The following is a 25,087-nucleotide window of genomic DNA, read 5'->3' as shown; positions in this document are numbered from 1 at the left end:
TGCCAGAGGGGCATTAATTTATTGGGATCTATTTCTATACCGCCTTAAATAAATAACATCTCTCAGCAGCGCAGCACCAGATGGATGAAAACCAAAACTAGCCAAAATAAGGGCAAGGGCAGGAGCAAGGGCATCAAAGCAGCGGCATCGGTGCCCCAAGGCCTGAACAGCCAGGCAATGTGGGCGCCAGAAGAATCCCTGGCATGACCGGGGGCAGCGAGCAGGACCTCAAGAGCTGCCTCTGCCAAGGCTCCCCTTCTGCTGGATTTTAAAGGCACCTCTCAAAATAGCCAGCAGGCAGCAGCACCTCACCCCAGTCTGGCCAGCCCAATGGCCCAGAATCGGGCACTGGGCACATTTCCCGTCACGTAAGCCAGTCTACGCAGCATCCCTGCTGCGGCAGGAAACTTGCACATTTGCCTCTAAACTGCTCACACGCTTAGCCTTGCATGCAGAAAACCCCAGCAATGGCATGGGCAAAGCGGAGGGGACAGACTGTGCAGTCCGAAGAGCAAAATGCCCCTCAGAGAAGGAGGAAGGCAAGCTCCTGACAGTGAAGACTGTCAAATTAGCCAGAAGTGTGAGAAGCCGAGGAAAATGGCTGATCCGGCGGAGAAGAAGACAAGAGAGAGCAGTTCACGGGCAACTTTCCCAGAGCAGGCAACCCCCTCTTCCCCGGCCCCGGGCAGCGGCAGCAGCGGCAGCAACAGCAACACTGGCCCTCCAGGCTGCTTGGAGGTAAAAAAATATATATGCTGCATGCAACACCAAGGAGATGAAGAGGGAGGGGAACTCAAATCAGGAAGATGGGGAATGAAATGCAAGCACATCGCGCCTTAGATCCAAACATGTGCTGTCTCCAGCCCCCTTCCAGCGGCTCCACACTCCTCATCCCCATGGCCCGCATGAAGGAGACAAACTCAAAATGACAACCCCCCCCCAAAAAAAAATCGTTTCAGCAAACAAAATGGTTTAGAAGCAGCAGCAGCATTTGCATTAGACTGTACCTTCCGTGCAGTTGCGGCCTGCTTCATGGTTGCAGGAGATAAGAGGCAGAGACAGAGAAGAGGAAGGCAGAGACAGAGGGAGAGAGAAAGAGGCAGGCAGAATATTAGACCATTCAATCACAACAATGCAGCACAGCCTGTCCAGGAGATCTTGCAAATGGCTGCAGCTCCGTCGTCTTCCCTCCGCTGTCCTCCGGCCCGGCAGTCCGGCCCCGGCAGCTCCTCTCAGACCTCGGGGCGATTACAGGGGCTCGGGAGCCCAGGAGCACCCCAGCAGCCAGCACCGCGGGCCGCACATCCTTTCGCCACTGGCCTCCAACCACCGCCCCAGCTGCTCATTACATCACCACTCCTGGATCATCCCCTCCCTCCCCCGAGTTCCTCGCAGGCAGATCTCTGATCCAGACGCGCCGCTGCTGCGACTGCAGAACCGGAGACGGAGCCTTTTCTTCGGCAAAGTGAGAAGAGGAGGGAAGAGAAAGGGATGGCGCCTCTCGGGGACAGGCGAGGGGCTCCTTGTCACTTAGCAACGCCTTCGGCTCAGCTGTCTCCCTGGCTAATTAAAAGGCTTCTTGGTGCTTCCCTCCCTCTCCCTTCTCCCGGGGCTGGTCTTAGTCTCCGCGCCCAGAAGACCCGGGAGCTCCCTCCTCCTCCGTTCCACAACTCGCTTCAGGGATCTCGTGGAGGACAGGATCTCATTCGCCAGGACTTGGGCACAACTGCCCCCGCCACCCCGCCGTCATCAAAGGATTCATCAGTCAAGCCAAGTCCTTTGCTCACCATCGCAGGCAGAAAAACAAAGAGGGAACACACACATGCAGCGCAGGAGCACAAAATCCAACGTTAAGAAGGGATGGCTTTAGGAAGACACTACGTGACTTGAACCCGGAGCCATGGAGGAGTCCTGTCTGCTTGTGAGGAAGGTCCCATGCCATGGGCAAGTTGACCATCAGGGTCTCTAGGACACAGGAGAAGACGGACACAGCACAGATGCCTCTGGAGGACTGTGGAATATGTATGAAATATCGGGTGCCAAGGAAGCCTCCTAGCCCTGATTTCAGCAATTGTACCAACCTGAGCATCACAGAGTAGATGATCTCATGCTGAGAATTATTATGAACAAAACTAAATGACGGCTGTCACTCAGACACTTCACCACAGGCAGAGGCCTGTGTTACTTGATGCTGCTCATGTCATAACGGGCTATAATGCAAACTTTAAAGGTGCTGACCTTTAAAGCCCTAAACGGCCTCTGTCCAGTATACCTGAAGAAGCGTCTCCACCCCCATTGTTCTGCCTGGACACTGAGGTCCAGCTCTGAGGGCCTTCTGGTGGTTCCCTCATTGTGAGTAGACAGAGGGCCTTCTCTGTGGTGGCGCCCGCCCTGTGGAGCACCCTCCCTTCAGATGTGAAGGAAATCAGCAGCTATCCTATCTTTAAAAGACATCTGAAGGCAGCCCTGTTTAGGGAAGTTTTTAATATTTAATGCTGTATTGTTTTAACACTCGATTGGAAGCCGCCCAGAGTGGCTGGGGAAACTCAGCCAGATGGGTGGGGTATAAATAATAAATTATTATTATTAATTATTATAATTACTTCTAGTGTTTTCGGTATGTTCCTCTCGGTTGCTCTTCTGGAAGCATCTCCAGGGCAGGCCATAGAGAGGAACGCAGCCCCGCCTTCCTTTTCGCCTGCTCCATTTGTTCTCCATCTCACTAATGCCCAAGAAGCTTGTCCACAGGGATGCCTGCGCTCTGGACCTCTGGACCTCGTGTCAGGCCCAGAGTCGCCAGCATTCCCTTCCAGACTTGGCCACCTTTCTGCCTGACGGGAGCTGGCGCCTGACACTGGGCTGGAGGTTCCCCATCAGGACTTTGGGGTGTCTGAAAGGGACTGATGCTTTCCAGATCAACTATGGGATTAAAGGGGGGAAAGCAGCAAAAATGAGCGGAAGCCCCAAAAATTGGGCAGAAGTGAACTTTTTCAGTGGCATTGTCACAACACTATACAGGCGAGGAAGACCCTCTTTTGGTTTCAGGGATTTCCCTTGGTTCTCTCTCTCTCTCATACTTTCTCAAACTGGCCTTTTGCATAAAATGGAAAGAAAATTCAGAATCTTTAATTTTGCTACCATGAATAAAAATTATTCACAAAGCTTTAAGAGGCTTTTCGGCAGCTATGAATAAAGACACCAAGCTCTTTCTTATTTGCCACTTGGCTTGCAAAGTGTCCATGTCGTCTTCCCAAAACAAGCTCCGCTTCAGGGCCAACCTTATCCTCCACAATCACAGCGACTGGACTGAATGAGAACGGCAGCAGAAGGTTGTGAGCACTTGCCCCAAAGGTGAACTATGACAATGTGGTCAATAAGTCCAAGCAATGCAAAAAGAGCAAACATTGGGAAGAAATGACATTTAGGATCTATCCTCGAAGAGGAAGAATGCCCATTTGTTGCAGTAGGAGATCTGCACACTGGCTCATAGCTTGCCCTTGTGGTCAGCCCAGAGGGGTGGCCAGAGAAGCTGTTTCTCATCCTCCCAGAGAAAGCAGAGCCAAGCCAGGACGCTGGTCACCCACAGGGAGTTTTCCCCGCTAAGAACCACAGACAGCTAAAGGCCAGCACAGCCCCTCTTCCTGGGGGAGAGGACAGCGGCAACTGGCCCAAGGGACTGGGGAGTATTTGTGGCAAGCTGGCAGGAGAACTTCCTTGAAAATGCCTCCTCATCTCAACTGTTGCCTGAGGATCAGCTGCCCCAAAGACCAAACTTTGGGAGGATCGAAAGGGCTGCAGCTCAGCACTGGAGCAACTGCTTGGTGTGCAGAATGTCCCGGGTTCAATCCCCAGCGTTTCCTGGGAGGGCTGAGAGAGGCTACAGCATGGAGAAATCCTGCAGGGCCACTGCCAGTCAGTGTGGACAGTACTGAGGATGGAGCAATGGTCTGACTTGGTAAAGAGCAGCTTCCTGTGATCCTGTCTCTTTTGTGGAAACAAGTGGTGGCGGTGAAGCTTCCAAGCGGGCGTAGACAGGGCAGAGTTGCGGACTGCCTTTACTGCCAAGGCAGCTGGCTGGGGAAAGGGGCCAGGCCATGGGATCCCCACACTCTGCAGAGAGCTGGGCTTGGTGACCTGGAGCCAGGAGAATGCTCAGCACCTCCCAGGTGATTGGAAAAGGCGACCGTGGCGCCACGCACATGTGGGACTTCTGCTGGAGCTCATAGCCTATGCCAGGAGCACCACTTCACGGAAGCCTTTTAAGCTGGCAGCATGTTTCACCTGGAATCTACTCCAGGCCAGGTATCACAATGCTGCAAGCACAACGCTAACAGAAAGACCACATTGTATTCGACGAAGCTGCTCTGATCACAGGACTTCCACTTACACAAAGGAACTTTCCTTTCTCCTTGTCTCCCTGTGCATGCCCCCCCCAAATATTTTCTTGGGTGTCCACCCCACCCTCTGTAGCAGACCTGGGGAGGAGACAAGGAGAGGGAGGAGGAGAAGTTCTGTTGCTCAGAGAAAAGTCCTTGCACAAATGAGACTCTGCTGGGTACAAGCCCCTGCCTTTCCTCTGCCCACCAACTGCCGGGCAAAGCAGCTCCCTTGACAAGCAAGGTCTCTGACTCAAAAGTGAGCTCCCAATGAGGACGCCCTGGCAGAGCAGCCATTAAGGCGCCAGGAAGCTGCAATCAGGGCTGACCTGATAAAAGGAGCTCAGAAGAGCAGAGCTCTGCAAGATGACACCAAGTCCCAAAGGCCCACGCAGGGCGCTGGAACAACAGGAGAGCACCCCAGAGAGGCCGCTGCTGGCTACATGGAGACAAGGCCCTTCGCTTTCAGCAGCCAACGGGGGGGGGGGGGCAGCTGGGACAAAGAGGGAAACAGTCTGTACCAGCAAACTAAGGAAACAAAGCGCCAGGCAGAAGAGAAGCACACAGAAGGCTGCCTGAACACCAGGCTACGTGTCCATCCAGCACAGGGCAGAAACAGCTCTCCAGGGTCTCTTCCCTGCCTCCTGATACTTCTAACTGGGAGGTGCTGGGCAGAGAATGGCCCATTGCTCACTGAGTCAGGATCTGCACATCTGGCCCAACTCCATCTTACAACCTGTGTAGAGTTGCCTGTTTTATTTTATATAATTCCATCCCTGCCCCTGCTGATCTCAGGTAAGAGCAAAGAGGTACATAAGGCACCAGGGCTCCATTCTGAAGACCCAACGCAGCCCCTCCTGGCTTCCAAAAAGAGCACCCTCCGGGTCCTGCGTCCCAGGGAACAGGCTCTCCTACCTAGGACAGCTACCACACAGAGCTCACCGCCCACTGCCAGTCTGGGAGAGGGCGGGGGGAGCAAGGTGATCGCCTGGATGCCAGAGTGCATTTCAGAGATACCCCAACGGGGGACGAGGATGGTGGAAAAGCTTTTGGGTGCATAACTGGCCTCCTGCAACTCCACCAACTTGCACCCATCATCATTCACTGACCACCATCTTACCTAAGCAGGAGTTTCCCCCAGTCCAGTTTGGCGCTTCCTGCCTGCCCCCCAGTGGAAAGGGGGTGCACTGGATGCATTTTGGGAACAGAACCAGAGAAGGCCCCTGGGCTCAGAGACCCACTCCTCCTCCCCAGGAGGGGAGAAGCGAGGTAAGGTTGCTGCTAGAAGGCCCATGAGGCCGTCCAGATCCTCTTTCTAGCTGGATGCATTTTGGGAACAGAACCAGAGAATGCCACTGGGCTCAGAGACCCACTCCTCCCCAGGCTGCTGCTAGAAGGCCCATGAGGCCGTCCAGAGGCTCTTTCTAGCATTCACTCAGCAGTCCTTCCGCAGGTCCTTCACTGCCCAGGCCCCGCCCTTGGTCCTTCAGCCTCACCTGCCGAGCACAGGGCGGGAGAGGGCCCTGCTGCGCTAGCCACTAGGCAGCCTGCCCTGGTGTTCCCTGTCACCAGGGAGAGGCCACCAGGCCTGGAAGGCAGACACCAGGAGCAGAGAGGCTCCTTCCGGGTGGGGAGACAGATGGTAGGGCTGGAGGAGGGGAGGGTTAATAGGTTGGGGCAGGCAGGGAGGGGGCTCTCTGGGGGCTCTCCCTCTGGGACCACGGGGACCATCTGTCACTAAAAAAGCACAGCCAGAGGGAGCCAGTAACCCGATTAGCAACGCAGAGCTGTGCTGCAAAGAGCTCCCTAATCTCATCAACTGAGATTTACCTGCTGCCACCTTCGGCTGTTCTGAACCCAGCTCTGTTTTCAAGAGACCGAAAGGGGGCTGAGAGAGATTTAAGCATGCTGAAATGTCATATATACTTGGGGGGGTGCCAGCTGGAGAAAGAGCCTGCCCCCCACCCCCAGGGCCAAGGGGCAAGCAGCTTCAGGGACAAGACACAACGCAGCCCCATCTTCTCTTCTCTTCCAGGCTGCTGAGCCGTTTCATCATGAGGAAGGGGAGCCCCCGTGGGACAAGAGGAGTCCCCCGGTACTGCCTTCCGACTCACAAGCAAGCCAGGCAAGTCAAGACCTGCCGCCAGGAGCCCAAGAGAAAGGAGAGTCGCTCAGCTGGACGTCCGTTGCTCTCTGTGCGCTCTGAAGGATGGGAGGACAGGCAGAGCTGGGACCAGGCTGGGGCCTCATGCAAAGTGTTGGCAGCAAGGAGACGGATCGGCAAGAAGCAGCAGCAGCAAGAGCACAAGCGAGAGAGGGAGGGAGGGAGGACAGAGCCCATGCAGGTCAGGAAGCCTGAGGCACATGCAACACCAGCGGCGGCGGCAGCGGCGGCAGTGGAGGAAGAAAGGGATCCCTGCCAGAGATGGAAAGGGGCCCTCAAAGCCCGGCCAGGAAAGGTTCTCCCAGTCAGAGGTCATTTCCACCACACCCTCTGGAGGCCAAGGACAGCCCACCTCTCCTGAGAAGCCAAAAGGTAGGACTTCTCCCTCTGGGGTGCAAGGCTCAGAGCACAGGGGACGGGGTCATTCCATGATCAGATCTCATTCACAAACTGATAGGAGCAGGAGTACCTTAAAGCAGTCATGGGGATTCAGATTTCGACCGCAACAGCCACTTGGGCCGGGGGCAGAGGGTGTTGACCTGACCCTCCCCCCCCATTCATTTCCCAGATCTGACCCCCCCCCCCCCGAAGCTGCCACTAGACTAATCATAGGAAGAATAAGCATGAAAAGCGGCAGCTTTGGGCTTTCTTGTTCTGATGGGTGTTTCTGCTGCACTTTCCTTGATTCTGCCTTAGGAAAAGCTGGTGCTTGAAGGCCCAAGACCAAGGGGGGCACAAAGCCCCTCCCCGTGCCCCAGGGAGAGTGGGGTGGTCATTGCCCTTCTCTCCCAAAGGGGGAGCGGTCCCTTCCTTGCTGCGATGAGTACCCCAGGGGTGGCTGATGTTAGGGAGAGCGAGAGGCAGGGGAAGCCAGCTCTGTGCTCTTCTCAGAGGCACACGGCTGCTCGTTCTTGGCCAGGCTTGCTCACCCAGGATGCCAGCAGTGTGTCTTTGAGTTCAAGCTTTTCTGTGTCCTGCCAGAAACTAATAGGAGGGCGAGATGGAAAGGAAGCAATCAGCAGCAGCTGTGCTGGCATGAGAACCCCCAGCCAGGCTCACCCGGGCAAAAAGCAGCTGGCAGCACCCTTTCAAAGCCCACCAACTTTGTGACTTGGAGGTGAAGCTGGCAGGGGGCAAGGGAGCCCTGGAACAGCCTAGCTCAGGGGCCGCCAGCTGCCCAGACCCAGGTCTTGGCTGATGTTATACTGATGCTTCTTGCTGATTTCGTTCTTGTACGTTGTATAAGTAAAGATAAAGGTACCCCTGCCTGTACGGGCCAGTCGTGTCCGACTCTAGGGTTGTGCGCCCATCTCACTTAAGAGGCCGGGAGCCAGCGCTGTCCGGAGACACTTCCGGGTCACGTGGCCAGCGTGACGAAGCTGCTCCGGCGAGCCAGCACCAGCGCAGCACACGGAAACGCCGTTTACCTTCCCACTATAAAGTGGTACCTATTTATCTACTTGCACTTAGGGGTGTTTTCGAACTGCTAGGTGGGCAGGAGCTGGGACCGAGCAACAGGAGCTCACCCCATCGCGGGGATTCGAACCACCGACCATACGATCGGCAAGTCCTGGGCACTGAGGTTTTACCCACAGCGCCACCCGCGTCCCTCTGTACGTTGTATAGCGCCTCAATATATTCTGATGAAAGTGCGGCTTATAAACATGTGAATTATGTAAAGCAGCGGCTCACAATTTGCTAATTACTGAGGACCCCCTATTTTTCAAAAGCCAAGCCATGAACCCCCTAATGTTGATAACTCTGCAAAGCAATTTTTTGAACAAAATGTGAGGTAGCCCCAATAAGCAAAGGATTTTAGATATACTAAAAAACAGACTAGGGCTGTGTGATATCTGGTTGTCAACATTGTGATGTATCAGTGGCTAAACATTGTGATATTCCAATATATCACCATGTCTGAATTTGGAGGTCGGGCGTGGGGATGAGGGAAGGAGCCGTCACAAAAATCAGGCAAGTGGGGGGGGGAGGAAGGAGAAGAGTCACCCCCACTGCATGGTTTGAGTGGAAGGGGATGGGGCTAGGGGGCACATCAAGTCACCATCAGCGGAGCAGCTAGAGAAGAGGCACGTCCACTGTGACTGCTGCTGCTTCCCTGCTGAGAAAAGCTGCTCTGCCTCAGTGCCAGGGGAAAGGAAGTGCCATGGTGCCTTGAAGTGAGGGCAATCAGATGCCCTGGTCTCCCTCAGCGTGAGGGAAGACAGCTCAGATCAGCAGCGTTATCGGCTGAGATCATTGTGCGGTGTCAGCGGTGCCTTGAAACCAGCTGCCCTGCTCTCCCTTCCGTGAGGAGCAATATATTGCTGCTTATTACCGGGTCAAAATCGTTATCGCAGTGTGATTTCAGAACCGATTTTGGCCAATATACTGGAAAATCATACAGCGCTAAAACAGACCATTAAATTTGTGATATTACCATGCAAAAATGACCCTTTAAAAAGTTGGGGGGGGGAGGCAAGGGATGGGGCTGCGGACCCCCTGAGTGCACTCCAGAGACCCCTAACTGGGAACCACTGATGCAAAGCACTCCAAGCCCACTCATCAGGCGCCAGCCAAGGGAGCAGACATGCAAGGAGGGCGCATGCACTGGTGCACAACGGAGGGGGGGGGGCACAGCAGCCCCTGCCGAAACGGTTTCATGCGCGGGTGGGACTCTGTCAAGAGAAAAAAGAGGCACCACCTTTTTAGGTTTCACTCCACGCTGCATGGAAAGAGGATAAAAGATGAGATGTTAGACAGATACAGGCTGTTAGGCACCAAAGGCAGGTGGGAGACCAGGCTGGGTGCTGCCCTAGTGGGGGAAACCTCGCTCAGGGCTCCGTTCAGCAGCACACACAACCCTCCTCCTTCTCCTCCTCCTCCTCCTCCTCGCAGCCTCGTGAGCCTTCCAGAGTTCCACCAAGACAGAAAAGCAAGCTTGAGAAACGAGGACGGGACCGGCCTTCGCCTCCTCGCACCCAGGTCCTGGGACACCTTGGGCTCCGGATGGAAGGTGGTTCACACAGCAGTAGCAGAGGTGGGAGGGGAATTATATAATGCCACAACTCAGCCGTAGTGCTGATACCTGGAAGCAGGACTTAAGGTTTCTATCCTGCCTTTCCATTAAAAGCAGGAAGGCAATAGGTGAAAAGTCTCACCAGCAGACCAAACACAGGACAGTCCAAACCACGCTGACTTTGAAGTAAGCAATATGGAATTCACCGAGGAAAGGCTGATGAGCTTGCAAGCCCACGGAGGACTGCAGCCAGTTTGCTTCATGGAACAATTCTTGTATGGAAGGGCCCACCTCAAAAGGAGAACAGGGGTCTCCTCGCAGTCAGTTCCACTGGTGTCAGTTTGGAAACCCCAGAGAAAATGGTTGGGACACCCTGAACGACCATTCCCCTCAAAGCAAGAAACCAATTTCAAAATGGCCTCTTCTTCAGCCATGATTATCTACAAACAGAGAACTATTTGCAAGTGACTGAGATGAACATGATACCACAATGCAATACAAGCAGATAATGTAGCCTGCATAACCCTCAAAGGAGATACTCTCGCCAAATACCGCCCTTCCGTCCATTAGACAGCCAAGGACTCTTTTGCAACAGCAGCTCCCAAGATCTCCTGGCTCTGCTGACATCTAGTGGAGCAACAAACAACTCCTGCCCACAGCTCCCAAATTCAGCTTGGAACAAGGGGTGCAGGCAGACGCCCTTCTGGAAAGGACAGAGGAAAGTGGCCCCGAGACTCAAGTTCCTCATTCTTCTTAGAAAGAAGCCACAGGCACAGCCTTGGACTCAGGACTGGGAAGCAAAAAGAAGTCAAGGGAGGGGGCCACTCTCCAAAACAGCAGAAGGTGGGCAAGTTTTATGGAAATGAGGATGGAGATGAAGGCAGTGAGGCCACAGCTGGGTGGGTTGAAGCCCAAGGTATGACCTGTTCCCTAACGAAGTTTTGAGCTGACATTATTAACATTATTGGCAGCTGATGTTATTACAGTGCCCGTACCCTTCTATAAAGTTTGGGGCTTGTGGCTAAGAAAATGTCATTTAAGGGGACAGGATGAACTCCAGGACAGGGCCATGGTCCCCAGCTTGAGTCCCTGGAGAGAGTAAGTCTCCTCTTCCTCACCTTTTCTCCAAACTAAAACATGGTGGACGGATTTCATCAGGGGGCACAACCTGGCCAGAGTGGTGAGCAATGTTGGGGGCAGAGTTCTGGGTGGAGCTGAGGTGGCCAAGCTGTGCTGGCAGAGGGCCAGTGAGGCAAAGGTTGCAGAAGTCAGGGGGAGAGACGGCACCAGAGTTTTCAGTGAGCGAGAGGAGGGGTTGCATTTGATGATGGACTGAATAGGCAGAATAAATGAGAAAGAAATTAAGAAATAAAGCCAGTTGCAGGTGAGATGGCAGCACTGTGAACGACAATGGAGAGTGAACAGAGAGAGAGAAATGAGAAATCCAGGACGTTAATCACATTTATTTAACTATAGAAGCCCACAAGATTTTCGGTTGCATGTGAAACGTTAGGGAGGGGGGCAGTCAACTAAGTTTTACTCAGGGTAGACCCACTGAAAATTAATGAGCATGACTAACTGAGGTCCTTTAATTTCAGAGGGTGGACTCCAAGTAAAGCTTAGCTGAATATCACCAAGCAACTAAGCTACTTGGATGTTAGGTTGGTTAACACAAGCTATTTTTGTGACTGCGGTGGGTATGTTAATGTTGGAGGGCACATTAACAGAATTCCATAATGTTTTTTATTTGAAAAGACTGATGAGCCTCAACTTAGGCCAGCCACCTGGGGGCAAATCCCGGCAGGCCATCTTCAAAATCGGAAAGGTTGGGACTGGGATGAGCACCTTACTCCCCACCCCTTCCATCTCTTCCCACCCAGTGTTTTAATAACTCGGAAACCAGGAAAGGGGGCACTGGAGGAAGAGCAGCCTCTGCTGTTGCTGCTGCTGCCCAGCTGGTGCCGCGTGAGAGGCGCCTGCAAAGCCCACGACCGCGAACCATCCGCTTCACGCTCCATGCTGCCGGCATCTGTTGGGGCAGGTGGTGCCTTTGGAAGCACTTTGTTCACTGGGCACTGCAGCTCCCCTTGCAAGGCCAGCAACAGGAAAAGTGCCCTTGCTCTAAAGAGCTGCCCAGAGGGTCTGGGGCAACCCAGACGGGTAGGTGGGGTCCAAATAATAAAATTACTATTATTCTTTATTTAAGAGAACCAGGGAGTTTGGAGGGCAGCAGCGCCAATTCATGAGACACCCACCCACCCACCTGCCTCCCTCCTGAGTCAGTCACTGCCCCCCCCCCCGGCAGAGCTGCTCCTTCGGCATAACTCTGACCTTGCCCCTCTGCCTTCATCCTCCCCCCTTGTTCCTGGGGCTCAGCAAGGTGTGTGTGTGTGGGGGGGTAATCTTCCCACTGAACCGCCACATAACTTAGAAACTGAATGGGAGGGCTTGCAAAACTGAGGGTGAAGCAAATGTTTGGCAACAGACACCCTTCTGCCCCACATGAAGGGGAACCCAAGGAAAGGCACCACCAGCCAGAGGGCTGCAGCTAACTGCCCATGTCCTCTCCATCGGCCTAGAGGAGAGGCAAGCAAGGGGCTGGACTTGGGAACTTCTGATCTCCACAGAGCACAGGATCATGAGTCAGCACTAGTTCACACCACCACAGCTCTTGGGTCCGTATCTCTGACTGCAGGCTGCTGTGCTCCACTGTGGCCATGAGAGCATCCTGGAGGAAAAGGAACCAGCCCCCCTCCCTTGCAGCTGCAAGTGCCATGTGCTCCCTGACGCATCGCTAGGAACCAGCAACTCAGCAAGCAGCTTGAACCAGCCTCGGACGGAGTCATTTGATCAGCCAACGTGGCAGTTGAGAGGGGCGCATGGTTCCGTGTTGAAGCCGGGACAACACCCCCACTCCCTGATCATGCAAGCCAACTCATCCCTGTGGCCTGGGCCAAGGTGTGATACTAGAGGGTGCAGCCTGGAACATCTTCCCAGCAAGGCGCCCTGGCCTGCAAACTGCACGAGCAGCTCCAAGTCCAGGGGTCAGAACTAAGAAGCACGCCTAGGCCTTTTGTGACCCAGAGTGTGAGGAAGCCAGGAAGCCCAGTGGCTGTGAGAGAGCCCTCGATTCAGTGCACGTGCAACAAATAAGCAAACCTCTGGACACGCAGCGGCACAAGCTTTGGCGCCCCTGGCAGACAGATCTGGCTTGCTCCAGCAGACACCCATTTCAGTCAGTGGTTGCAGGACTTTGCGCTCCCATCCCCTTCTTTTTCGTTCATAAAGCAATTGCTGCCTTTGCAACGGGTGTGATGTGTGCTCTGAGTCTCCCATCCCAGCCCTGCCCTTGCGCACATTGAGAGCGAAGCCACAAAACATTCAAGCAGAGCATATGTCTGTCACGTATGACCCAGGGGAGAATCCTGCACTGGAGGCGGCTGGACCAGGCGGCTCTCAAGATCCATTCCAACAACAGTTCTATAAGTCTATGAAGTCTCAAGCGTCTGGGTCGAAATCCCCCCCCCCTTCAAACCAAAAGTTAGACGTGGATGGAATGAACTGTCCGCCCGTCCCAAGAACAAAGTACTCACCAGCTTGCTGGCTTTGGGACCTTCCGAAGAATCTGGAGGAGACGAGAAAAGGAAAAGAAGCAAAGCACTCAGAAGAGACTTTGGAAAATGGATTACTCTCTCCGCACCTGTCAAGGCATCAGCAGCAAGTTCCTAAGGGAGGATCTGGATTCCTGAATTTCACCAGGAAGGCAGCTCCCATTTTATACCCTTCAGCTCATTTGTGAGGCAGAGGCGGAAAGTCAGGTTCCAAACACGTGCAAACCAGGGTCCACTGAGGCAACGGAGTTAATAATAATAATAATAGGTAAAGGCAAAGGGACCCGTGACCATTAGGTCCAGTCGTGGCCGACTCTGGGGTTGTGGTGCTCATCTCGCTTTATTGGCTGAGGGAGGCAGCGTACAGCTTCCGGGTCATGTGGCCAGCATGACTAAGCCGCTTCTGGTGAACCAGAGCAGCGCACGGAAACGCCGTTTACCTTCCTGCCAGAGTGGTACCTGTTTATCTACTTGCACTTTGACGTGCTTTCAAACTGCTAGGCTGGCAGGAGCAGGGACCGAGCAATGGGAGCTCACCCCGTCGCAGGGATTCGAACCGCCGACCTTCTGATCGGCAAGTCCTAGGCTCTGTGGCTTAACCCACAGCACCACCCACGTCCCTAATAATAATAATAGCTGCTATAAAACTTAGTGAACCCCACAATAACTAATAAAGCACACCCAGTATCCTTCACACGGCTTGTGATGTCCTCTCTCTGCACAGCAATGAACCTGGCACGTCCCCTTTCATTCCTGATACCGTCCTGTAGTTAATGCGTATCGGTCATTTGCCACTTGTCTTTACTGGATGTGTTCTGTGATACCAGCTGCCTTATTGTGAATGTTAAAAGCTACTTTGGAGATGATATGATGCTTTAATGGCGAACTCAGATGGCCCTCGCCAATCATTTTGAAGGCGAATCAGGGCCACCAACAAAGAAAACAAAAGGTTTTAGCCTAGCAGGAGGAACCCCAAGATACAAATCAAGTATCCCAAAGGAGCAAAACAGAATGCTTAAAAAAGATGCAGCTGCTTACTGCTGATGTACTCAGTCAAACCGCCTCACCTGATGTTAATGGTACTCTGGACTTGTGGAGAAGGGACACAAAGTTGGAGTGCAGGGTTTCTAGCAAATCAGCCAGCCAGCCCTGGCATGCCCTCCCAGGGAGAGAGGGGTAGAGGGCGCTGCAAATCTCAGACCAATTTACCCAGCATGGGACACACCAGCCCATGTTATAGGGAGCTCTGAGCTCTGCTGTAGCCTGAGTGCTAAGGAAGCCAGAGGCTCCTGAAAAAGAGAGAAGAGAGCTACAGCCAAGCAGAGCCCAGCACGTCCTTTCCATCTGTTTCACGCCTGCACCAAACGTTGCAGCAGCCACCAGTTTCCATGGAAACCCTCTGGCAAAAAGCCATGCTGCTCAGAGTTCCAGGGAGAAAACATTAAGGCCAAGTCCAGAAACTCTGACGCTTCTCACCTGCCGGCCTCACTCTTGCATCCCAACCTTAGAAGACTAACCCGGCCACTTCCTGCATCCTATGCCCTGGTCCTTAACCCAGGACAATCGTCACCTCCCTTCACCTCTGCCTAGTGAAGCCGGCTGCTTTCTCTTTCCCCTCTCATCTCCACCTGCCTATCTGGCTTCACTGACCCTATGGGATCCTCTCTCCACACTCTCTTTAAGCTGCCTGCTGTTCAAATTCAGCTGCCAGAGAAAACAAGGTGCTCCAGCAGGAACCTTGCAAAATCCTGCTTGTCCCTACTATATTTACATGAACAGGTAGTCAAGGATCAGTGAAGTCCCTACCTCTCTTGGGGACCTTCGAAGCGGAAGACTCCGGCGTCTCCGGGGACGTTGTTTCTGCGCCATCGTCAAAAACCTGGATCTGATCAGATTTAACATTTCATATAAATTATTTATTGAAATACTGTTAGGTCACATTTCAGAGTAAGCACCCTCAGTGAGGCAGCTTACAATATATTCAATGCAAAGTGACAAACATAAAATAAAATCAAAATGCTGATTTTAAAACATGGGTTGGAAGCAGATAAAACATATCATTACAGCTTAAAATAATTGCAACAGCAGCATCATAAATCCATTAAAAAAGGAAGTTGAATTAGGTGGTTTGTCAAAAACCAGAACTGACAGGGCCTCTCACACTTCAATAAGTGAAGAGTTTTATTGATCTTTATTTGAAGATTTATGTACCGCCTTTAAGAGTAAATAACCTCAAGGTGGCGCCTAATATAAAAACACTAATAATACACACAGATATATTAGCACAGCTCAAACAAGCAAATAGCTGAGCATTACATAAATACCACCGGTACTAAGAGCATCAAAGCCCAAAAAGTAAACCCCTTTGAAAGAAAGCCAGCAAGAAACATTGTTTTTTGAGATCTTTCTGAAAAGCCTGCAGTGCTGCCGTCACAAGGGTCTAGACCCCAAGATGTGTGGGTTCAAATCTAGTTATGGACTTGGCAAGTGGCCCCCTGGAACCCAGTTGCTGCTTTCTAAAACAAAACCAATATGCCTGGGTTTTATATACATGCTCTTGGTCAGAAGATCTAAGTTCTTCATCTAAAACACACACCCCCTTTAGCACCCCAGAACTGCCTGTGGAAAAAGGCTTGAGAATAAAATAGCCACCATGCCTGATGCAACAGCGCAGCTCCCCCATCTCTCGGGGGCCCCTGTCTACTGGCAGCAGAGAGGAAACACCTCCCAATTTACACCCATTGCTTCCCCCTTCCTGGGCTGCTGAAAGATTTTACCAGTCTTCCATGCCCAGTGGCTCCCTGCCGCACATGCTAAGTACATCAAGCATACATGACCTGTAGCCCTGCTGAGGGAAGCTTTTAATGTTTGATGCATTACTGTATTTTAATATTTGGTTGGAAGCCGCCCAAAGTGGCTGGGGAAGCCCGGCCAGATGGGCGGGGTATAAATAATAACATGATGATGGTGATGATGATGATGATGATGATGACTGGTGGATTCTCTTCCCTCGGTCAACACCAGCACCACTCCAGAATTTTACAGGTATAAGAACGGAAATTGTTCCTTCTGAAATTTTTCTTCTACTGAGCCCTCAGTCTTGTAAGTAAGTTTAGGATTTCCCTTTAAGATTGTCTGGTATAGACTCTTTAGAGAGCAAACTCTTGTGGTTGGTTTTTCCCATTCTACTGCTACATATCTGACTTTCCCTTATCCCTAGTCTTAATAGTTTGGAACTTTGGGTTTGGCTATATAATTCAGGCATCGCAAAGATTCTCCCTTTTTTTCTGTGCTGGCAACACCCTTTGAGCAAGGGGAGTAGGAGGGGGAAAACTCCCTCCGTGATTACTGGGGAGTGAGCTGGCCATTTCCCCAAGTTGAATATTATTAACCCACCGCTCTTGGGAGACCCACTCATTCAGGAGCAAAGGGGCACGGAGAGGCAGAGGCAGCAATGAGGAAGGGAAGGGTTTCAGGCTGGCCCCTCCCTTGGTTCAACCTGCTAGTGCAGCAAGGGTCAAAAAGGGGGCCCTTATCCAAGGACTTGTCCTTATTCAGCCCTGCATATTGGGGCAAACTCCCTTCCGCCCCGCCCCCCCCACCAAAACACACAGAGCAGGGGACACCACAAAGACCTGGCCAACTGCCCCAGCCTTCCTGTTCCCCCTCACTGGTTAATTCGTGCCCAAGAGCATGTGCAGATTATGTCACATGAGGCAGCTTCCAAACAGATACCCAGCATTTGGTTCGCCCTGCGCAACCTGTCAACTTGACCCCTAACTGGGGCACGGAGGAAGGCGAAGGAGAGAGCAGCCCAACCCGGCCAGAGCCACGTCTTTCTGCATCTTCGCTTCCCATCACCAGGAAGAAGCTGGACCTGAAGTAGCAGCAGCAGCAACCAGCTCCAGCTGCCAACAAGATTGCCATAGCAACAGATCTGTCAAGCAGCACCAGGAAATTCAGGGAGGAAATGAGAGAGAGGAAGCCCCAGCAGCCAGGCCTCCAGAAGGAAGGCCCAACTGCTCCAGGAAGAGGGTTTGGGCACAACTAAGGGCAGGAGACTCAAGGAGACCATCTTCTGCACAACACACACCGAAATGGGCACGAGCTGCAATGGGGGGATTGGGCCCCACATCACTTGCCATCTGGGTTTCCCAGCTCAAGCACAAAACCATCTTGGGCTACCAGGACTGAAGTCAACCAGGACCAGATGGCACTGGGACAGAATCCTTAAGACATAAGCCAAGGCCAGCAGAAGAACAGAGGAGCCAGGTTACCTCAAGCTCCCCGACCAGGAACCCCCCCACAACCTCCCTATCTGATCTGTGGGGGCATCAGGACTGTGCAGCAAGTGCCATGGGCATGCCCCACTCTGCTCACTTCCTCTCCAGAGGAAGGAAGGGCGTGCGTGACAGAGCCAGCAGAATTAATCTGAGCTTGAAAAGCACATGGCGTTAAAATTGCAGGGAAGAATAACATTACTCTAAGTTCTGCTCTATATAACCACCCTTAGTGCCTCAGGACCAAGGGGGCAGTGAGTGGGGTGGGGAGGGGTGGGCTTCGGAGGCTTTGTGGGCACCAAGGGAAGGCATGAAGGGCACCAAGTTGGTGCCTCCTATTTTAGGAGACTCACGAGGGCACCAGAAAGGGTAAAACCGCAGTTGATGCTTGGAAACGGCTGATGCACCTTAAAGGGGGAGAGAGACACTCTCCCTATCAAGCGTGTTGAGCAGAACTTCTTTCCTGACTGACACAAGCACTGACTGATATCGGTAACACCCAGCCTTGCCGCCAGGCGGCTGCTCAAGAGGAAGCTTACCTGCGACTGTCGCACAAAGATGCCGTGGTTCTCCTCGCAGGTGAAGTACTTTCTGCCCTGCACCATGCCATCGTTCTTGCCTTTCGCTTCGTCCAGGATGACGCCCACCCACTTCCCAGTGGCAAAGAGCGTGGCACCCACATAGGCCACCGTCCCACGGTACCCTTTCCCGATGACTTCCACCCGGGAGCCCACTTTCAGGGGCTTGCCGCTCACTTCCACGCTCATCCTGGTGCTGGCACTCGATGCCTGGGGAAAGAAACAGGGAGAAGCCAAGGGTCAGTTGACAACGGCAACGAGGCTCTTCTAGGCGAATCTGGACCCAAAGCATTGTTCAGTGCCACAAAGGAGAAATCCTCCTCCTCTCTACACACGCGAAGACACGGCAGCGTTGAACAAAGGAGGCCAGTCACAGAGTTTCTTCATAGATTTGAAATAAACGTTGAAGAGGGCAAAGGGCTGCTTAGTGGATTCCCTTACAGTAGGACCAGAAACAAGGGAGATGAGCTGCTGGAAAACAGATCCAGGCAAATATGGGATGTGGGATGTGCTGCAAAGGGGAGCTGCACAATCTGGCTCCTTGCTGGCTTTCAAGACAAGACTGCATAGGACTATGACGCACGGGCGTGGACCCTCTTTCCCCCCATATTTTTTCTTTAAAAGCCTCAAGTAGAAGGGGGCCTGCCACATGAGTCTGCTGAATGCTTCTGGTTCTATGGAAGCTGACTGACTGGAGGCCCAAAAGAAACCCAGAGGAGTTAAATGGAGGCAATTGCAAGAATCTTTTCCAAGCCCCTTCAAATCGCTTCCAACTTCTGCCAGAGCAAAATGAAGATGGGAAGCGGCCTCTCAGAAATGCCTGGTCCTTTCGCTAGAAATGCACAATGTGGCAGCGTGTGGCCCAGCCCCTCTCTCTCTTTGGGAACCAGAGCATTCCAAGAACTGCTGCAAGCCACCCTCTCTCTGGGCTGGAGCGCTTATAGATGTCAGAAAATTTATACACTGCTTGATGGGAGGAAACCTCAAAGCACTTTACAAAAAAGATAAAATAATAAAATCATCCATAAAGAAATTCACGGCAGTAATTTAAAATCTTCAATATAAGGCTTGACTAGACAAAAATGTTTCCAGCAGGCGCTGAAAAGAGAACAGCCAAGGTGCCTTCCTGAGATCAACAGGCAGGGAGTTCCGAAGGGCAGGTGCTGCCACACTGAGAGATCCATTTCCTACAAGTGTGGAATGGGCATTATGTGGCACCGATAACAGTGCCAGTTCCGCAGATCAAAGCAGTTGAGTTGGCATATATAGGGGGCAAGGTGCTCTTGCAGGTAAACCGGTCCCAAATTGTTAAGGGCTTTATATACAAACAGAAACACCCTGGACCTGGCCCGGGAGCAAATTGGCAACCAATCTCTTGCCTTTTAAGGCTTTCTGCCACTTGAAGAACATCCTTCTCCTCCTCCAGTAACGCTCCCTGCAAGATGAGAAGTGGCCTCTCCAGGCAGAAAGGCTCAGTCTGGGATATGAAAGTCTGATGGTTTGAGCATCCGTAAAAAGGGAAAGCTCTGTGGATCAGTCTTTAAGAGACCAAGTGCCTGGATCCGTGTCTTCCTCTCCCTCCTGCTGGGAAACATCTACAGCTTTGGCTATCCATCAGTGCCTTTCTGAAGTCTAGACTATGTGCAACCAACCTGTTTTGCCAGCATGGAACCCTGTTGGGGATGGTGTGTTCACAATGAAAGCACAGCGAGTCTGAAGAGGGAACTATCACCTGCGGCACCGCCCCATGGAACAGACTAACAGCACACAGCCAGGAATCCCACGGCTTGACACCTGGGCGCAGATCTTGTAACAGCCTCACTCCCTTCCCAGTCCACTCCCCTTGTTTATTACAGCGGACGCTCAGGTTGCAAACGTGATCCGTGCAGAATGCACATTCACAACCCACAGCGTTTGCAACCCGAGTCTGCGCATGCGCGGGTTGTGATTCGGTGTTTCTGCACATGCGCAAAGCGCAATTTAGCCATTCCAGTACTTCCGGGTTTCGGCAGTCCGTAACCCAAAAAAACACAATCTGAAGCGGCTGTAACCTGAGGTATGACTGTATTAAGAAAAAACACCTTTTAATCAAATCCTCCTATATGTGCTTCTTCCCAGAATCACAGGAAGGTGTTTTGTTCTAATGCATGCAGTGTGTGGTTACCGCAGCTCAACAAATCCACTGGAAAAACTGCCATAGGACCAGCCCAGAATCCACACGCCAGAACAACCCACAGAGATAGCTCAGCTACTGAGAACAGAGCTGACCTGTCCTGGCACATCTATTCCACAACTATTGCCTCTGCAACTGCAATTCTAGTCATACCCAGTTGCTCAGCTTGCTGGCCAAGGCTCAGTGGCCCAGCCTGCCCGATTCCTGGTCAACGTGACTATACCAGAGTGCCATGGTCACATTGCACTTGGAGAAGGAGCCAGAGATCCTGGGCCAACAGTTTGAAGTATTGCACCTAGGACTCTCATCTTCATGAAGCACCAAAATGCAAGCTGCAGTTTTTGCAACAGACATGGAAACGGACATGTGAAGTCAGCCAGTCAGGGCTGTGATGGGAAGCAGCAGCCCAAGTGCCCTGTTTGCCTGTTAAGGAAGGCCTGGTCGCCTTCCCAGAACAGCCGCCCCCAACACAGTTTCGCCTCCAATAGGCCACCCCTGACAAGACGCAGGCTTTCTGGTTTGCCTGCCTTCCTAGGAAAACTGCTGATGGGTTAAATTCAGTCGGCCTGAGAAATGCAGGGACAGACCTGCAAATTACTCAGTCTAAGGCACCAGGAGGCTTCCTGCACAAAATGGGAGCAATGTAAGGACGGCACCCAAACGATGGAAAACAAGACCAAGTGAAGGCCGGCTTTTTAAAAAAAAAACTCTTCACAGACGAGTAAGAATGTTATGCTTTTTAAGGGTGGGTTGCAGAAAAGAGAACACTACTTACAGAAGGTTTTGGAAGACGATGCGTGTAAAATAACAAATTTGGTGGGGAGGGGAAACTTGTTGAAACTTGTTTTAAAAATGCAGCAGTGCAGCTGCCCTGTTAGAGGCTCACTTCCAAACTCCAGGTTCATGAGCTGAAAGCTTGAAAAAGCAAGAAATTAGCCCACTTAAAATCAATAACTACTTTCCCGAGGCAGAGAGCTGCAGACACCCAGCATATGCCCCACACCAGACCCCAAGAGGGGAGGGACACAGTTGTTCTGCAGAGTGCTGGGTCTGGCAGCAGCTTGGCTAAGGTGGAAGTGCAACTGCACCAGGGCAGGGAGACATGCTCTTCCCACCAGGAAGTGATGGAAGGCACACTTAAAGGATTAAATGCTGGGCAGGAGAAAGAAAAAGCCACCCTCTCTTTACAGGCTCAAACAGAGAGGAGAGGAGGGCCTTTCTCGCCTTTTAAGTGAATTCCCACCCCTGTTCTCTGCTCACCAGGACACTTAGTTCCAGGGCACGCAGCACCACCTGTACCAGAATTGTTATCTTTTGTGCTTGCCGCTGTGGGCTCCTTAGGGAGAAGCTTGGAATATACATTTATTTATTTTATTTAATGAAGTGTATATGCTGCTTGATTGAAAGAAAACCACAAATATGAAATAAAACATTGAAATCACCTGTAAAAACAGTCTATTCCAAAGAAAATTGAAATTCATCAGTAGCTAAAAAGAGATTAAATACATGTCGTAACAACAGCACCGCCAGCACCCTGGGCATTCTAGCCAAGGAATGCCATCGTCCCTGCAGCCTAGTGAGTGACATGCCATTGGTCCCTTTAATAAGGGCTGTGGGCAAGGCATCCTTCGCCTGAGATTCCTAAAGAAGTTAGGTATCTGGCTATGGTGACACATACATGCCTTAGTTGCCTCATCACTGGAGCGTTCTTTCTGCCTGGGGCTGCTTTGGAGAAGTGTCTGTAAACTTCAGCTTCTCCAGGATGCTATGGCAAAGCTTTCTGTTTTGGGGAGCATCTCACTCTCTGACCAAACAGCCTCGCTGGCTTCCTTCTGGTTTCCAGGCCCAATTCAACGAATCTGCTTGGAACCAGGATGAACAAGGGCTGCCTTTTCGCACTTTCACTCTTCATTATGGAGCTTCTTTGCTCTTTAAGCTCTTCCCACCAATGGCTGAGCTGAGATGCTGAAGAGGTCCTCTGCCATGGAAATGTTCCCATGGAGGCCTATCCTGATGCTTCTCCATCAGAGGAGCAGGAATTCAGCAGGGCAAGCTACTAAGTTTTAATTTCCCTGGCGTTTTAGTCTGCACTGCTTTGTCCTCTGTATTTGCCATTAATTATTACAAGAAAGAAGATTCTAGCTTAACATCAGGAAGAACTGACAGTAATAGCTCTTCAGCTCTTCAGCAGTGGTACAGACTCCCTCAGAAGGTGGTATAGACTCTCCTTCCTTGGAGGCTTTTAAGCAGAGGCTGGATGGCCATCTCTCATGGATGGTTTAGTTGCTATTCCTGCATTGCAGGGGGTTGGACTAGATGACCCCTGGGGTGCCTTCCAGCACTACAGTTCTATGATAACTGTATTTTATTATGATAAGTGTATTTTATTACTAGCCCCCTTGAGGATTTTAAATTGAAAAGTGAAGTAATTAATAACAAAATGAGCAATACATTTTGGCAGAATACAGCTCAGGAGACAAACAAAAGTAAAATAACCGAGCTCTGCAGAAGCAGCTGTGCCTGTGAGAAACAGGACGGAGCCAGCAAACTATGGCTGCTGCTGCTGCTTCCGCCCGTGGGCTGTGGGGCTCCTGGAATAACAGGGAGCAGCTTCTGCCCAACGGGGCCAGGGGAGGATCCTGGGAAGACGACTGAAGAGCAGCTTTTGCAGATCTCTCACAAGGATGCCTTTTATTCCTCCAGCCACTAGCAGCACCCACCAGAAAACAAGCAAGTTCCAAAAGGAGGATAATCCAGACGGAAGGAGGAAAACCAAGAGAGCTGGGCTTGCTAGAGAGAAAAACCCTCAAGGCAGCCCAGCAAAGGCGAGTGCAAGGCAAGGAGAGATGGAGGAAGCCCACTTCCACATTCAGACGGACAAAATGATTTGGACCTCCTTGGGGAATATTATTCAGGTATCATTTTGGATGAGGTAATCCTAGCATGCCTGTTGTCTTTGTCCATGGAGTTTTCTTGGCAGGGATACTGGAGTGGCTTGCCCGTTCCTGCTCCAGGTGGATCACATTTGGTCAAAACTCTCCACTATGACCTGTCCATCTTGGGTGGCCCTGCACGGCAGAGCTCATAGCTTCTCTGAGTTATTCAGGCCCCTTCGCCAGTGCTCACTGGAAGGACAGATCTTGAAGCTGAGGCTCCAAGACTTTGGCCACCTCATGAGAAGAGAAGACTCCCTGGGAAAGACCCTGATGTTGGGAAAGATGGAGGGCACAAGGAGAAGGGGACGACAGAGGACTAGATGGTGGGACAGTGTTCTCGAAGCTGCCAGCATGAGTCTGACCAGACTGTGGGAGGCAGTGGAAGACAGGAGTGCCTGGCGTGCTCTGGTCCAGGGGGTCATGAAGAGTCGGACATGACTAAACGACTAAACAACAACAATCCTAGCATCTGCCCAACTTGAAGAGATGTGTGGTAGGGTGAACAAGCTGTTATACTCCATCTGCTTGTCTAAAGATGCCCCAGAAATTACGCAGGTGTATTAGGAGACCAGGCACCATGAATTGCACAGGAGGTAGTGAACTCAATTTGGGAACCCACATAACGTGTCTAGAGAAAACACAAGGATGCCACAAAGCACATGGCAGTGGATACGATAAGGTGCCCTCCAGCAGTGGGAATGAGAGAGGGGTTCAACAGAACTGCCAGTCACAGGACCTGCCACCTACCACTGAATCAGAGCAGCATCCCTCAGATGAGCCAGAGAACCTGTCACTAGCCTGCCTGCTCACAGCAGGGTGGGTGGAATTGAGAAAGGAACAGCCAGGACCCCAGCTTGGGCTCTAGGTCCCCTCTACCTGGCAAGTTACACCCATGTTTCAAGGAACAGAGTCTTCTCACTGGCTGCCCTGGTTTAAAGGAATGAGCTCCTGGAGGAGGTATGCTCAGGGCTCTCCCTCCTGGGCTTTTTAGGCACCTCTCTCAGGCTCACTTGTTCACAACAGCCTTTGGGCAGAGGGCAGAAAGTTAGATATTTTTTATTTAAATCATCTCTGTGCCACTTCAGTTTACAACCCGTCATTTATAAACAGGACATTGCAAGCACTATAGGTACAAATGCAATAATAAACTATATTTAAAGCAGCACAATTAACAGAAAAACGTGATAATCTCTCAAAGAAAAACATGACAAATGAAAATCAGGTACAAAAATACAATAGAAACTTCATATATAAAGATCATTAACGAAAGAAATTCAGTACAACCTAAGTTGCACCAACAGCTCCTTTCCCCTCAAAAGTCCTCTATAACATGTTTATGCTGCCATACTTGCTGTTTAACTTTCAGAGCAATTTAAGCTTCTTGCATTTTTTAATATATATGTTTAATCTCACTCTAGCTTTTTCCACAAGTGTTCAAGGCAACTGAACCCTTGTGAAAAAGACAGAAAGTCTTTATATAAATACATAAAAATGAGTGGGACTCCAGTGTCGCTCTGTGAAACTGAAATCTGGAAGATTCTGACCTTCTCTTGGCAAAATCCTGATGCTTGACTCACAGTGAGTGCCTGTCCTTGGCTGCAGACGCCCCCTGCCTTCTCCACTTCAGAGCGGGGCTCATTCTCTAGGGCTGTCAAGGCAGACACTTCCCCAAACATGCAAATCACAGTATTTCTGAAACACGCAGGCACGAGACTCTGCCACTAAAGTTCATTCTCACGGGAGACTGTGGAAAAAGACCATCTTCCACACCAATTGAGCATCGCCTGCTTTGCTTGAAGGTAATGTGCTGGAGCTACAGTGTTGGTTCCTTATCACAGGCTTCCTTCTTCCTCACTGGAGTTAGTTTCTGACACCACAACAGCTCAAACACCAGAGGAGAAGGCTATTTGTGGCCTCCTCCAAGAGTCTCTTTGAAGTACAAATCCCAAGTCTGAG

General features: G+C 51.6%; 1 protein-coding gene and 1 long non-coding RNA gene across 9 annotated transcripts in view; one reads left to right on the top strand and one right to left on the bottom strand.

The window, feature by feature from the left end:
- Window positions 1-25,087, bottom strand: part of DCTN1 (dynactin subunit 1) — a 59,128-nt gene that overhangs the window by 27,633 nt on the left and 6,408 nt on the right. For 3 of the 8 annotated variants that reach the window (XM_082236300.1, XM_082236297.1, XM_082236293.1), the window contains 5 exons: window positions 17,984-18,232; window positions 14,971-15,049; window positions 13,147-13,178; window positions 9,239-9,259; window positions 1,008-1,028 (listed from right to left, as the gene is read on the bottom strand). In XM_082236300.1, the coding sequence (XP_082092426.1) occupies window positions 1,008-1,028; window positions 9,239-9,259; window positions 13,147-13,178; window positions 14,971-15,049; window positions 17,984-18,211 (381 nt within the window). In that variant the 5' untranslated portion in view covers window positions 18,212-18,232. Of the gene's footprint in view, window positions 1-1,007; window positions 1,029-9,238; window positions 9,260-13,146; window positions 13,179-14,970; window positions 15,050-17,983; window positions 18,233-25,087 lie in introns of those variants that run through there. The other 5 variants (XM_082236298.1, XM_082236299.1, XM_082236295.1 and 2 more) reach the window with 3 other exon arrangements.
- Window positions 6,019-8,916, top strand: LOC309540177. The gene is made up of 2 exons (XR_014223102.1): window positions 6,019-7,785; window positions 8,167-8,916. It is a non-coding gene; the product is annotated as an uncharacterized lncRNA (long non-coding RNA).

Source organism: Podarcis vaucheri (assembly GCF_965113315.1).
Source record: "Podarcis vaucheri genome assembly, chromosome: 9".
In the NCBI taxonomy this organism is placed as follows: Eukaryota; Metazoa; Chordata; class Lepidosauria; order Squamata; family Lacertidae; genus Podarcis; species Podarcis vaucheri.
Note: the sequence above shows the minus strand (reverse complement) of the source record. Positions and strands in the feature narration are given on the sequence as shown.